Here is a 13,947-nt window from a genome sequence, read left to right as displayed (position 1 = left end):
TCCAATACTTTGGCCACTTCATGCAAAGAGCTGACTCATCGGAAAAGACTCTGATGCTGGGAGGGATTGGGGGTGGGAGGAGAAAGGGACGATGGAGGATGAGATGGCTGGATGGCGTCACCGACTCGATGGACAAGAGTTTGGGTGAACTCCGGGAGTTGATGATGGACAGGGAGGCCTGGCGTGCCGCAACTGTTGGGGTCGCAAAGAGTCAGACAGGACTGAGCGACTGAACTGAACTGATACCCTTGCTGTATCTCATATCCAATTCAACTTTTTCTCTCTTAACATCTTCCCCATAAAGACCAGCAAGGATAATTTCCTTATTATTTCCTGCATATTGTCCCTTTGCCTGGGCTGCCCTGGCACCAATCTAATAATGTCATTCTATATTCTTTTCACCAAGTCACATCCATCACTATTTAGAACCAGGCTAAAAGAAGTCTATCCTTCATTTGAATAGTAGTAGCCCTACACTGTTCACTGCTTTATCTAATTTCTCCTGCATTTATCTTCTAATTATTTCTAGCTACCATCTTGATTGCATACTACTTAAGGGGGGGGGGGGGGAAAACAGACTCTATGTTTACATATGATCACTGTGCCCTTTACAGGTTGAAATTTTGTCATTAGTTTCCAAAGCAACTTTTACAGTGTTGGACCCAGAAGAGGTGTCCAATAAATGTCTGTTATAGGAATAAATGAATGGAATTAAATTTAGAGGGTGTGGTATTCAGTTTAAAGCTTGTTGTTAGCACAGCTATTTTTTTTCCTTTTTCTAAGAATATATTCTTAGAAAGCATTTTCATCACAGCATAAAACTATCACAATGATTCCAACCTCTCATATTCTTCCTACTTATGTTTTAGAACTTTTTGGCCAAGGTCTAAAGAAAGAATATTGTATTAAAAATAATTTAACAATCAAAGTCTATTCTCTTTTATTCACATATATTTCATTAATCCAGTAGGTATTTTATCTGACCCTTCAGAGGTTTCTTGCCTCAGTAAACTAATGATAATAGTAAATTGTTGACAAAGATATCCTGAGATGCTGGAAGGAAAAATTAAAAGGGAAACTTTTTGTATTCATGGTTCCCTTTTTGGGTCTAAGTGGTAAAACAATCTCCTACTCAAAATTAAGTTAGTCTCTACTTAAAAAATGGAGGATTTTAAAAACTGCTATTGGGAATCAAAGGTCTGTGCCTCTGTTGAACTTAATTGCTGTATGGTTTAATGGAAAGGCCAAGGGCTGGTGAATTTAAACACTTCATAATAGCTAAAGATTAAAGTGAATTAAATTTAGTGCCTCTGGAATTTTTGATACATGTTCCAAATTTGTTTTTAATGACATAATTGTCCCACATTACATTTAAAATTACATCACAGTGAACTAGTTACATATGCAGTTATACTAACAGAAACCAATTCCAAATGTCAAAAATATAAGTGAGGACAACTGTAATGTTACCATTAAGAAAGTGGAAGTTGAAAATAGAAAAGAAACATTTAGGCTGAATAAGGTCTTCTATGAAATCTTTGAATAGAAAAACCTGGAAATTATATGTAACAGCTTAACAGTGCATTTTCAACAGCATTTAAAATCATTTAAATACATTTTCCTCAAAGTATTTTTCATTAACTTTGGTGGAAAAAGTTAGCTCCCAATCACACCAATGAGAATTGTACTAAATAAAATGAGAACATCCATCAAGAAATAAAAGTTAGTAGTTATATGTAGAAATGGTTATATTTCATATTTTAAAAGAACAAGGAATGAAATTCAGTGTTCTTGCTTCTATTAGCGTTCTTTATTCTTTAACTAAAAGTAACTGTAATATTCTCGTCTCTGGGGCTTTCCTTTCTACAATCAATCATCTTTTTTCCACATTTCCCCTCCAAATGATTATTCCCCCTAGCCTTAAAACACCTGAAGTTAATTCATACTATTTTACCGTCACAGCTTTCAAAACAATGCCCTGCCCTTGCTTAGCTTCACAAGCCACTCCCTTTTTCTTGAAAAGAAAAAAAAGGTTAAGAAAGTATTTTTGCTATTACTTTGCCAGAAGGTACTATCTTTGTTATACAAATGAGCTTCTTTACTTTTAATCAAACTTTCAAATTCAAAACACAATGTTTAAATTCCTTAGAATGATAAACATCTACACTTCAAAAGTAGCAGTTTGTTCAGTTCAAACATTTGGAAGACTTGGGTCCTAAAGCCTTTTTTATTCTTCATCCTCTGACTCTACAATCTGTGTTGTTGATCATCAGAACCAAGCAAGAAACTGTGAGTCTTACCAAGCTACACCACGAGCGCGGGCAGAGGTATCGCTTTCAAAACATGTCATTCATCTTCACATTTATAGGCAGTCTATCCATACACCCATTATAAACATAGTTAAATATTGGTGCTTAAGACTTCAGTCATATGCGGTAAGCTTTCCAATTTATAGGCAAAAGAGGGGTGGCAAACGCGCCCTTTTCTTAAATTTATATACGAAACCAAAAGCTGGGCTGATTACTGAAACCTGCGAGTCTGAAGTTGCCACTTGCCGAACATCTATTAGAAAACCGCTTTTGCATTAAATTAACCGACTCCTATACAGGTATAAGGTATAGGAGAGTGTTTCCCGTGTCTATGGTGACAAATGAGTTACCAGACGTCCTTAAGTAAGACTGTCAAACTTCTATGTTTACGCTTTTTAAAACCCAGAAGGGAGAGGACGGGGCACAGCGAAAAGTCAGGTCTGATTCTTATAAAGGATGTCTTGTGGGGAATAAGACGCTCACCTGTACACAAGAGAGGCAGGCAGGTCTTCCCCGGTTGTTCTCACTGGGGGAAGGTACGGACATCGATAGACCTTTGTCCTCTGAACTGGAACACGGGGGTGGGGGGTGGGGACGACTTTCTAGAAGTAGTGCAGGCACCTGCACCACAAAAAAACTGCAGACCGGTTTTGTCTTCAATGACTGCTCTTGGCTTAGAGACCCTCTAGCTCGGGGAGAGAGGCTGTCGCTCCAAACCTTAGCTTCCTCCCCCGCAGGGCTGGGGGAAGGGGATGACCAACCCCTCTAAGAGGAGTTAGGGACTTGTGTCTTTCCCAATTGGATCCGAACATCCTCCAGCTCTCTGGTCGGGCTCGCCTCGAAGGAGGCGAACCGGGCCGGGGTGAACCGGGGCTGCGGCGAGCGCAGATCCTGCCTTTGCTCGGCGCCCCTACTGCGTCCGCATCGCCACCGTGAGGCCGAGCAGGGGACCGTGCCCTGTGGCGGCAGCGGCTCCGCGCTCCGCTCCGCACCGCCTCAGCCGCCGCCGCCGCGCCGGGTACGGGCGGGGGGATTTTTTTTTTTCTCCTCCCCTGTTTTCCCTCTCTTTCGCGCTCTCGATCCCGTTCAGCTGGAGAGCCCGCGGAGCCATAGAGGGAGCGAGGGAAGGGGTGGAGGTGGCGGGGGGAGGGGGGGGAGGCCGGAGGGGCGGATCCTGCCTGGGGGCTGATCCCTCCCTCCCCTCGGCCGGGCTCCGTGGCGGCAGCGGCGGCGGCGGCGGCTCCATTCCCCCTCCTCCCCCGGGAGCGGCGGCGGCGGTGGCTGGGCCGGGGCCCCAGCGCGGGCCGGGAGGGGGCACGGCGGTGGCCGCGGAGGCCAGCGCGGGAGGAGGCCGCGCTCCGCTCCCCGGGCCGCGCCAACCTGCTAGACGGCTGGCCCGCCCGCGCCCAGGGGTCCCGAACGGTAGGGCCGGGCCGGCGGCTGAGGTAATGGGGGCGGCAGCGGGGCCGGACGGAGCGGTGGGCGAGGGCAGCAGGGCCTACGGAGACCAAGGACTGAGCGGGGTGGGGGAGGGAAGCGAGGGGCTTCCCGACAGGGACGAAGGCGGCGCGAAAGCTCTCTCCTGGAGCCAGGGTGGCGGCGGGGAAGGAGAAGGCGAGTGAGGGGGGGAGCTGAAAAGCGAGGACCCCCTCCCGCAGCCGCCATCTTGTTTTCCCCCCGGTCCTGGAAGCCAAGCCACCGAGCCCCGCCCCCTCCACACTCTCTAATTGGTCAGACCAGAGGAGATTTCCACCCCCTGAACGTCCCTTGGCCCCCCAGTTCCTCTTGACGGGTAGGTGAGGCGGCCAATGGGCTCTCGCCTCTGCCCCGCTCGTTCGCAGGCGCTAGCTTTCTCTGTCTGAGGGTCGGACTCCGCGTCAGTCTGTCTGTGGCGCGCTCGCCCCCTCCCCTCTGGTGAGGAGATGTTATTTCCCTCCTTTCTCCTCTGAAGGATCAAGATTCTTCTGGAAGAGGTGCCCCTTTAAAGGGGCAGGGAGCCTTGGCTGGGGTTCTCCCTTGTCTCATGAGTATTTCGTGTGGGGTGCAGGGGCAACAGTCTAGTTGCAGAAGCTCGTTCTTGGAGGACCTGTGTGGAGTGGGCGAGGCGGGGCTCAGGGGGTGCCAGGTAGACCTCTGAGGGTGTTGGGAGGTATTTGAAGCTGTATATGTGGAAAGGGCTGTGTGGGATGAGAAACTCCCGCCAAAAAACTAGACTGTAAGCTCCTTGCGGGCGAGACTCCTTTTCCTCAGCAGCAGCCCTTCCCCCTCTGGAGTTTGCCCCCCGACAGCAGAAGTTTTTGTAGATATTGCCGCCTGGCTGAGAGAGACCCGAGCTACGAGCTGCCCAGGAGGTAGCGGATAGCGGGTTAGGGAGGGGGAATATACCGTGGCTTTGACAAAGGAGAGGCTTCATCTGCTCTCTGGGTCATTTCGAGTTAGTACTGAGGTAGATTTTTACTCTGCAGGGGTCTCCACGCCCTCGAAGGAGGGAGGGTAATAAAGCAGGTCCGTTAGCCTGGGCTGCCCCCCAGGGAGTTGGCGTTTGTAAGGCATGGAGTGGCCAAGGGTCTCTGGAACCTGCACAGAATTGCTGTGATGATTCTCTCTCCTTTGGTTCCAAATATGGTTTGTGCTTGCCTGGCATTGTGCCTCAGTAAAGTTGTTTTTTGTTTGTTTTTGTTTCAGTCACACTTTGGGATTGAAAGGCATTTTGTGCAAGAATGGTAACAGTACTTCATTAACAAGTAGCAACCCTTGAGAGATTAATTTCATTTTACTGATGAAGTAGAGGGGCACAGAACGATTCAGTGACTTTCTTGGGGGTCACACTGGGCCAAGATTACAATGTGGACTGCCTCAGAGCCTCTTTTTGTACCAGACCATGACATCTCTGTGGTGTATTTACGTCCTGGTGAGATGAATTGAGCAGATCAAAAGATCTGGGTTTGAATTGTAGCTTTATCGTTTACTAGCATTGTGTGGAATAATACCTTTCTGAGCTTCTGTTTCTTCATCTATAAAATGGGGATGAGGATATCTGTTCTACCTTCCAAAATAGTTGTGAACAGTATTAAAAGCAAAAGGGCTTTGTAGAAAAGTGTTACATTATCATCACCATCTACACTTTATAAAGATGGTAGATCTTGCAACCAAAGTAACAGATTCTGTTTTGTCTCCTTAATATTATGTCCTTGTTCATAGCCTTCCAAGTCTCTGCTTATACCTCAGGGCATCATATCCTCAAAGGTCTTTTCTAGCACTGATGGCCTCAGTAATTGCAACCGCAGCTCCTTCTGAGCTTGTCATAATTCTCTCCATCCCAGAAAACGATGTGAGGAAAATTTAGAGCTTTCTCCTTGTCGCACAGGGGTAGACGATGTATTTTGGGAGAAAGGGACTTTGAGGTAACAGATACATTGAGAGTTTACGTCAGATATTACCTTCATTATCTTGGCCTTGGGTCCAGTGAGAGTCCCATATAGGCCACTTGAGGCCACTCCCAGAGCTTCCAGGGTTTCTGCTTAGAAATGCACTAGCCAATGCATCATGAATGCTGCCTTTTGCAGAGAATACCCTGCACATTGTAGTTTGAAGTGCTTAGACCACATGTAGTAGACATTTCAGGTACCTTCATCCCCTTCACCCCTGAGTGTTATCAGGGGATAGGGTTTCTGATCATGGTAAGATCGATTGGGAAAGGGCTCTAGACCTATGATTTTTGATCCCCCATGGGGCCACACTGTTCATGGCTCTACACTGTTTATGTGTACAGCTTATAAGTGGATGCTATTCTTGTTTACTCCTTTCCTAAGCCTTAACCACTACCCCCTTTTTTCGTAGTTAGCTGTCCCACAGCCTTATGTACATGATTAGAACGTTAGCTTTCTCCCCATGTTTCACTGTAGTGATCTGTACTTTTCTGTCCCTTCAATCAGACAGAGCTCCTCAAGGGTAGGGATCACGTGTGTTTGGCTTCTCGTTTCATTCAGCTAACACTTGTTGGAGATACAACAGGGAACAAGACAAGCAAAAATCCTTCTCCTCGTGGACCTTACATTCTAGTGCTGTGCTGTGCTAAGTCACTTCAGTTGTGTCTGGCTCTTTGCGAACCTATGGACTGTACCCTGCCAGGCTCCTCAGTCCACAGGATTCTCCAGGCAAGAATACTGGAGTAGGTTGCCATGTCCTTCTCCAGGGGATCCCAGCCCAAGGATCGAACCTGCATCTCTTCTATCTTACATCTCCTGCATTGACAGGCAGGTTCTTTACCACTAGTTCCACCTGGAAAGCCCACATTCTAGTGGAAGGAAGAAAATATACATGATAAATAGGTAAATTACATAGCACAGCAAAAATTGGTGAGTGTAAGTAACAGTGAAAAACAAAGCAAGATGAAAGATAACTGATGGGGGAAAGGGATTTGTAGTTTTGGGTAGAATGGTCAGAGAGGGACTCACTGAGAAGCACTGTTTATGGAAAGACTTGGAAGAGGTGAAGGAGCAAGCCATTGTAAATGATGCCTGAAGGGTAGGATGTTCAGGTAGAGGAAATAGCCAGTTTGCTCAGTGACCACCTGATCAGAAGGAAAGGTGAATGAGTGCATGCGTGCCTAACCATCCAGCTCAGTCTCCTGGCCTTCTCTCCTTAGGTCTTTCTCATTGGTTCCCAGGTGCCATGAGGAAGCCTCGCCGGAAGTCGCGGCCTAATGCCGAGGGCCGGCGCTCCCCATCCCCCTATAGTCTGAAGTGCTCACCCACTCGGGAGACCCTGACGTATGCCCAGGCCCAGCGGATTGTGGAGGTGGACATCGATGGACGCCTGCATCGTATTAGCATCTATGATCCACTCAAGATCATCACAGAGGATGAGTTGACTGCCCAGGATATCACCGAATGCAATAGTAACAAGGAAAACAGTGAGCAGCCTCAGTTCCCTGGCAAGTCCAAAAAACCCTCATCCAAGGGCAAAAAGAAGGAGTCCTGCTCCAAGCATGCATCTGGCTCTTCCTTCCACCTCCCGCAACCCAGCTTCCGCATGGTGGACTCAGGCGGTCAGCCAGAAGCACCCCCGCTGCCTGCTGCTTACTACCGCTACATTGAAAAGTCACCTGAAGATCTGGATGCAGAAGTCGAGTATGACATGGATGAGGAGGACCTCGCCTGGCTGGACTTAGTAAACGAGAAGCGGCGAGTAGATGGGTATAGTTTGGTGTCGGCAGACACCTTTGAGCTGCTGGTGGACCGGCTTGAGAAGGAATCGTACCTGGAAAGTCGCAGTAGTGGGGCCCAGCAGTCACTCATTGATGAAGATGCTTTCTGCTGTGTGTGCCTGGATGATGAGTGCCACAACAGCAACGTCATTCTCTTCTGTGACATCTGCAACCTGGCTGTACACCAGGAGTGCTATGGCGTCCCCTACATCCCTGAGGGCCAGTGGCTATGCCGCTGCTGCCTACAGTCTCCCTCCCGGCCTGTGGATTGCGTCCTCTGCCCCAACAAGGGTGGCGCCTTCAAACAGACCAGTGATGGGCACTGGGCCCATGTGGTGTGTGCCATCTGGATCCCTGAAGTCTGCTTTGCTAACACCGTGTTCCTGGAGCCCATTGAGGGCATTGACAACATCCCACCTGCCCGCTGGAAACTAACCTGCTATATCTGCAAGCAGAAGGGGCTAGGTGCAGCCATCCAGTGCCATAAGGTGAACTGCTACACGGCCTTCCACGTGACGTGTGCACAGAGGGCTGGGCTCTTCATGAAGATTGAGCCTATGCGTGAGACCAGCCTCAATGGCACCATCTTCACAGTGCGCAAGACTGCCTACTGTGAGGCCCACTCACCGCCAGGTGCTGCCACTGCTAGGAGGAAGGGCGACTCTCCTGGAAGCCTGAGTGAGGCAGGGGACGAGGAAGGGCTGAAGGAGGGCTGTGAGGAGGAGGAAGAAAAGGAAGAGGTAGAGGAGGAGGAGGAAGGTGAAGGGCAGGGTGGGGTAGGCGGCCCCCTCAAGGGAGTGTCCAAGAAGAACAAGATGACTTTGAAGCAAAGGATCAAGAAGGAGCCAGAGGACGTGGGTCGAGACACAACCTCCACTGTCCCCATGGTCACTGTCCCACGGATACCCTCTTACAGGTGAGCCTGCCCAGGAGGTCTCCCTGGGGACACATGGTTTCTTCTTGGGCTGGTGTTGGCCCTGAGCCAGACCTTCTTCCCTAATGTTGGTGAATTCCTGTTCTCTTCTGTGCTCTCAAATTTAGACTTCTCCTTTGGACCCTGGGCTCACCCAGTCGGTTTGTGGTTTTGATTGTGCCCTTCAAAGCAATGTATTTCCTTTGGTTCAAGGTGAGACATACACTTAAGTTGCTTAGAAACCCAGGCGACGGGATGTCTAAGGTAATATTTCAACAGGGCACCAGTGGCGTTTTCGATAGGAGGTAATTCATTATTAGGACCATCCCATATGTTTCTTGATGTTTAGCATCCCTGGTCTGTGTGAGTGCCATTCGCATCCCCTCCCTAATTGCCTCATGTTTGTGACAATCTCAGATGTCCCCCACATATGTTTCTAGTAACCTTATGGGGATTGAACTACTTCCAATTGAGAACCTCTGTTTCAAAGGGTCAGTATGGGTATCTGCTATCCAGAAAGCTCTATCCTGGGAATGATGAGGACATTGCATAAGAGGGTTGTGTGGGGAAGATATGTTGTGTTTCCTCCTAAGAAACTTTTAGATTTAGAGGAAAGATCAGTTCTGCAGTATAACTAAGAAACTTTGGCTCCCACCAAACCTGTTCTAAATCATCAGAGAGGTATCTGGACCTGTTGGAGGGATGGGAGCTTGGCAGAGAAGCAAGAGACAGGAAAGATTTTCCATTGGAGGCTCATCTCATTGCTGATGTTCATTAAAAAGACTACAGTGTTAGAGCAGGAAGGAGTCTTGGAAATTATTCATCTAACATAGTCCTTGCACCTTCTCCCACACCCCCAGATGAAGAAACTGCGGCCACGGGAGGTAAAGTTGTTCACTCCTTTATTCATTCAACGAGATGTTTATTGAGCACTTACTATATGCCAAGTCCTGTTCTAAGGGCTAGAAGGAACCAAGGGAAAGTGACAGACCCTAGACCACAAGTTGGGGCTCATGACGCCTTTAGGTTCTGTTCCTGTTGTCTGTCTGTCTCTCTTTGTGTAAGGGACAGGGAGAAAGGAGTACTGGTGGGCAGAGGAGAGTGAGTTGTTTGCGGGAAGTAGGCAGCCAGACTTGTCTATCTGGAAAGAAGACAAGAAGACAGAAGATCCAGAGGGAGAGGCTCTTGTGAACCATGACTAGAGTTAGATTTAGTCAATAGGAAATGGGCCTTCTAGTCACAGAGCTGTTCTAGGCTCCCCACTTCTGTTAGGTGAGTGGGTCCATGCTTAGTCCCCTGGTGGTTATGCCCTGGGGCTAGACTTTTTGGTTGTCAGGTCTGTTCTTGTAGGTGGTTTCTTGCAGGGTCCAGCACTGCATGCTGACTAAGACCCAGAGAGACCTGCATTTGAATCTTGAGCTTCTGTCACACCAGTGTGATCTTTGGCAAGTCGCTTAACTTCTTTCAACCTTAGTGTATTTATTTTTAAATGAGCCTACCTTAAAGGGTTATTGGGAGAAATCAGTAAGACAGTATAAGTAAAGCACTCAGCACAGTGCCTGGCAAATAGTAAGCGCTCAATAAATGGTGGCTGCTGCTGCTACTGCTATTTTATTATTATTCTTTTCCCCGCCTGCACAAATGCTATTGGGACCCTCCATGGCCAAGAGGTTGTAGAGGGAGGGGGCTGCCTGCATCTGGGCAGGTGTGCTTGGCATGGGTGTTGGTGGGGGAATCTGTTCTTTGGGGAGAGGCCTAGGCCTTGATTTTGTCAGCTTGGCTTTGGGGTAGGGATGTCTGACCATGGAAAGGCGCAAGGCCTAGGTGAGCAGTGTCCAGCCCAAATGAACATACTTTTTAGGTTCCACCTTCTTGTTTAGGCACAGTTACCTTCCTTTCAGTGGAAGTGTGCAAGTGAGAGGAAGAGAAGCAGAGGAAAAGCCAGAGGAGCACTGAGTCCTTGCTTAATCAATTTGGGAACACAATATGGTATAGCAGAGAGATCATGGGTTCAAATCCTGCCCAACTTCACCATCTTATTAGCTGCGTTAGTGGCTTCAACAATGTATTCAGCCAAGAACAGAGGCTGTTCTCCTTCTGCCTTTCCATCATTTGAAACATGAGAATAATGTGACCCACCTTGCAGTTCAAGCATTATTGTAGGAATTATGAGCTCTCATTAATGCCTTTCCTACTGCTTCCCCCCACCCCTTCGTGTGTTATTGGCTTAAATCCTGACTTCCAGACTTCTCTTTTGGGGTAGTTAGCCAGCTAAATTTTAAAATTTTATTTTCATACAATTTAAAGATTAATTTTTACTTACAATTATTACAAAATACTGACTATATTCCCTGTGTTGTACAGTAGTCTATCCTTGAGCTATCTTATACCTGATATTTTATACCTCCCACTCCCCTGGCCCTGTATTGCCCACCTCCCCATACACTGGGAACCACTAGTTTGTTCTCTCAGAGTCTGCTTCTTTTATGTTCACTAGTTTGTTATATTTTGTATTTATTTATATTTTTTGGCCATGCCACACGGCTTGCAGTATCTTAGTTCCCTGACCAGGGATTGAACCTGGGCCCTTGCAGTGAAAGCACTGAGTCCTAACCACTAGACCGCCAGGGAATTCTCTCATATTCTCATAGTTTTTAGATTCTACATATAAGTGATATTGTATACTATTTATTTTTCTTTGTGGAGCCAGCTAAATTTTCAGATTCTCCATCCTCTTATGTCTTTAGATTCTTTTTTTTTTTTCAATTTGGTTCAAAATTAGGCATTTTTAGGCTGCTAAGTTTTTTAATGAAAAACCAGAGGTCAGACAACTCCAAAGGGTTGCATTTGGGTTCAGAGGGCAGTAGCCTGCTATATTCCTACTAATTTTCCTTCCAGCTTGGCTGTGGACTACTCCCTGGTCTGATGGGACCCTTAGCCACAGGGGGGCAGGAAATAGTGACTACACTGTCCACAGCTTATACCAGTTCCTGTTCCCTTTTGCTGCCTTTATCAAGAAAAGAGTGAGGGTATTGGGGCACAGACCTATGTCTTAGAAGTCCAGGACTAAAGGGTCTGGGTTCCTGGGGGAGGGTTCTTTTGGAACCTGCAAGGCAGGAGGTGGACAATCAAGTGAAATATCTCATGCTGAATCTGAGCTGCTTAACTTTGCCGTCCTTTTCAAGCCTTTCTCTGAGGTGAGGCATTTGGCCACTTTATTCTGTCTTCCTCTACCAAGTTCAGAAATGAACCACGCACGGGGTCTTGATAGGAGGCTGTAATCCAGGCTGCCCACTGATCCTGTCTTTCACTTCCCTGTGCCTCTACTCAAGGTTGAACAAGATCTGTAGTGGTCTCTCCTTTCAGAGGAAAACCCAGTTCATGCAACGGCTTCACAACTACTGGCTGTTGAAGCGGCAGGCACGGAATGGTGTCCCCCTCATCCGGCGCCTGCACTCCCACTTACAGTCTCAGAGGAATGCTGAGCAGGTAGGTGAAGTAGTGATTTGAAGGCAGTGGAGGGAGGTGGAGAGTGATGAAGGAGAGATGGTGGGGCAGTGTTCCCTGAGCCCTCTGGAGCCTTTGCCTGTAGCCCTCACCCCTCTAGGTGGTCCACCCCAGGAGTGACCTCCATCATTGTAGCGCTCTTTAGACCAGACAGCAACTCCTCCTAGATGAGAGGCTTGGCTTGGAGCAAGTTCTAGGGGAGAGTGGAGAGCAGGCCCAACTTTCCCTGTACATGGGGAAACCCCTTTAGATACTACAGAAAGGAAGAAGTGGGCTGAGTGTGAGGTAGGTGACCATGATATATGAGTTAGGAAAGGGCATACTTTGCTTAAGACACTATACTGCCATCTGCCAAAAAATGTTCCATAAGAAATACACAAATTAACTGTCTGAGTTGTAGCACACAGCCTGCCCAGTTGGGTGGCCTTGTAGACATGAGCAGCTGGAGTTGCTGCATGTTCAGTGTTTTCCAACATGGTGGAGGCACCCTGAGAGATTTTTTAAAAGTGTATTTAGTTCTCTCTCTCTCTTCACTTGTTCCATTACTTCTGCCTTTAAATATTCCTACACCTTTACTCCAGAGACAAAGCAAACCTTCCCATGACTCTACTGCCCTCTGTTCTGTCTGATTTCACTTTTGCCTTTTGTAACTAAAGTCCTGAAAGAGAAGTGTATATTTGCTCTCTCCTTGAAATGGTCTGCTTACTCTCCTGTAGCTTCTTCTAGAACAGTAACATGGTGTCTTCCAGCCCGGCAAGTCTTCCCTCATATTCTCTCACCTTATAGACTGTTGGATGATATTTGACACCACAGTCACTTTGTCTTAAAGCTTCTTTGTGACACCATTTCCCACCTCCTCTACCCCACTGAATGCACCCTCTGCTGATCCTAATTCTTACTCCTTAGTGGTAATATTCCCAGGGGCCCTGCTGTCGCCCGTTGGCTGGGAGAGCTTGTCTGCTGTTGTAGTTGTCAATAACTGTGTGGCTGTAGCTCCAGGTTTCTTGTCTTGTCCCCTTTCTCTTTTTTTGCCCTCAGTCTCTGGGGGCAGAGGAACTATAGGGGTCCATGTATATGTTGTTTCCTGTACGTCAGATATTGGAAACTTGATTCAGTATCTTCCTTCGTCTCCATAAATGTATTTCTTTTTTGATATGGAAGCTCCTTCCTCCTGACCTCAGATTTGTCCACCTTGGAGTTACTTTTGGCTCTTCCCTGGGTTAGGAGCTACAGTTAATCATCCCTCAGTCTGTTTCAGGGGGTTAATCAGTGTATGGCCCTTCATCTCCATTCTACAACTACTCTGCTCACCCATGCCCCCTTAATTTCAGCAGTAGCTTTCTAGGCGGTCTCCAGCCTCTAATTCTTTCTTTGCTTCACCACTGGTAGTGCCTTATTCACTTAACTATTTTCCATCCTGTCATTTCTTTTTTTCCAAAATATATTCACCCCTCCCGACCGCCCCCTTCAGGCAGGCTACAGCTTAGCTTTTTTGCCTGGCATTTGAAACTTCTTGCCAGTTGGATCCTGGGTCTTCCTTGGCTTGTGTTGTTCTCCAGTTCCTCTGCTCTGGCCGGCCATTTTTCTTAACAAGCAAAGAATCACTGATTGTGCCTTCATACTTCTGCTCTGTGGTCCCTTCAGTTCCAAAAAAGGCCTTTCTTAACCACTTTGTTCATCCACGTCCATCACTACATATGAAATCCTAGTAAGCTCGCTCACCCCAGGAATCCCTGACCTGAGCCCCACCCACTGAGATCTTCTCTATTTTATATCTTCTCAGCATTTTATATTCAGTTTATCAGATCAGTTCTTGTTGTCTTTATGCTACTGTGCCCTTGTGTATCAAACCCTGGGCATCAACCGCATTGTAGTTTTTCTAGGCAAGAATCACATGTTTGATGATGGTGGTAGTGGTAGTATTTTAAAGTATGTTGAAATAAGTAAGTACAAGCTTATGGTTAAAAACTTTGCTGTATTTTCCAGCCAAGTTGAAGCCGTAGGGTGAA

General features: G+C 47.3%; 1 protein-coding gene and 1 long non-coding RNA gene across 10 annotated transcripts in view; one reads left to right on the top strand and one right to left on the bottom strand.

The window, feature by feature from the left end:
- LOC129645984 (uncharacterized) overlaps positions 1-3,229 on the bottom strand; it is a 28,915-nt gene extending 25,686 nt beyond the window's left edge. The window contains exon 1 of the long non-coding RNA XR_008711615.1: positions 2,793-3,229. This is a non-coding gene — a long non-coding RNA (uncharacterized LOC129645984). The remainder of the gene's footprint in view (positions 1-2,792) is intronic.
- The window catches only part of BRPF3 (bromodomain and PHD finger containing 3), a 36,071-nt gene continuing 24,267 nt past the window's right edge, over positions 2,144-13,947 (top strand). The window contains exons 1-3 of one of the 9 annotated variants that reach the window (XM_055571591.1): positions 2,144-2,327; positions 6,979-8,434; positions 11,764-11,920. In XM_055571591.1, coding sequence (XP_055427566.1) covers positions 6,984-8,434; positions 11,764-11,920 — 1,608 coding nt within the window. In that variant the 5' untranslated portion in view covers positions 2,144-2,327; positions 6,979-6,983. Of the gene's footprint in view, positions 2,328-2,716; positions 2,846-3,224; positions 3,328-3,509; positions 3,755-3,843; positions 4,224-6,957; positions 8,435-11,763; positions 11,921-13,947 lie in introns of those variants that run through there. The other 8 variants (XM_055571588.1, XM_055571587.1, XM_055571590.1 and 5 more) reach the window with 8 other exon arrangements.

The sequence above is a fragment of the Bubalus kerabau genome, chromosome 3 (genome assembly GCF_029407905.1).
Source record: "Bubalus kerabau isolate K-KA32 ecotype Philippines breed swamp buffalo chromosome 3, PCC_UOA_SB_1v2, whole genome shotgun sequence".
Classification (NCBI taxonomy): domain Eukaryota; kingdom Metazoa; phylum Chordata; class Mammalia; order Artiodactyla; family Bovidae; genus Bubalus; species Bubalus kerabau.
The sequence above is the reverse complement of the archived record's forward strand: the minus strand, read 5'-3'. Positions and strand labels throughout refer to the sequence as shown.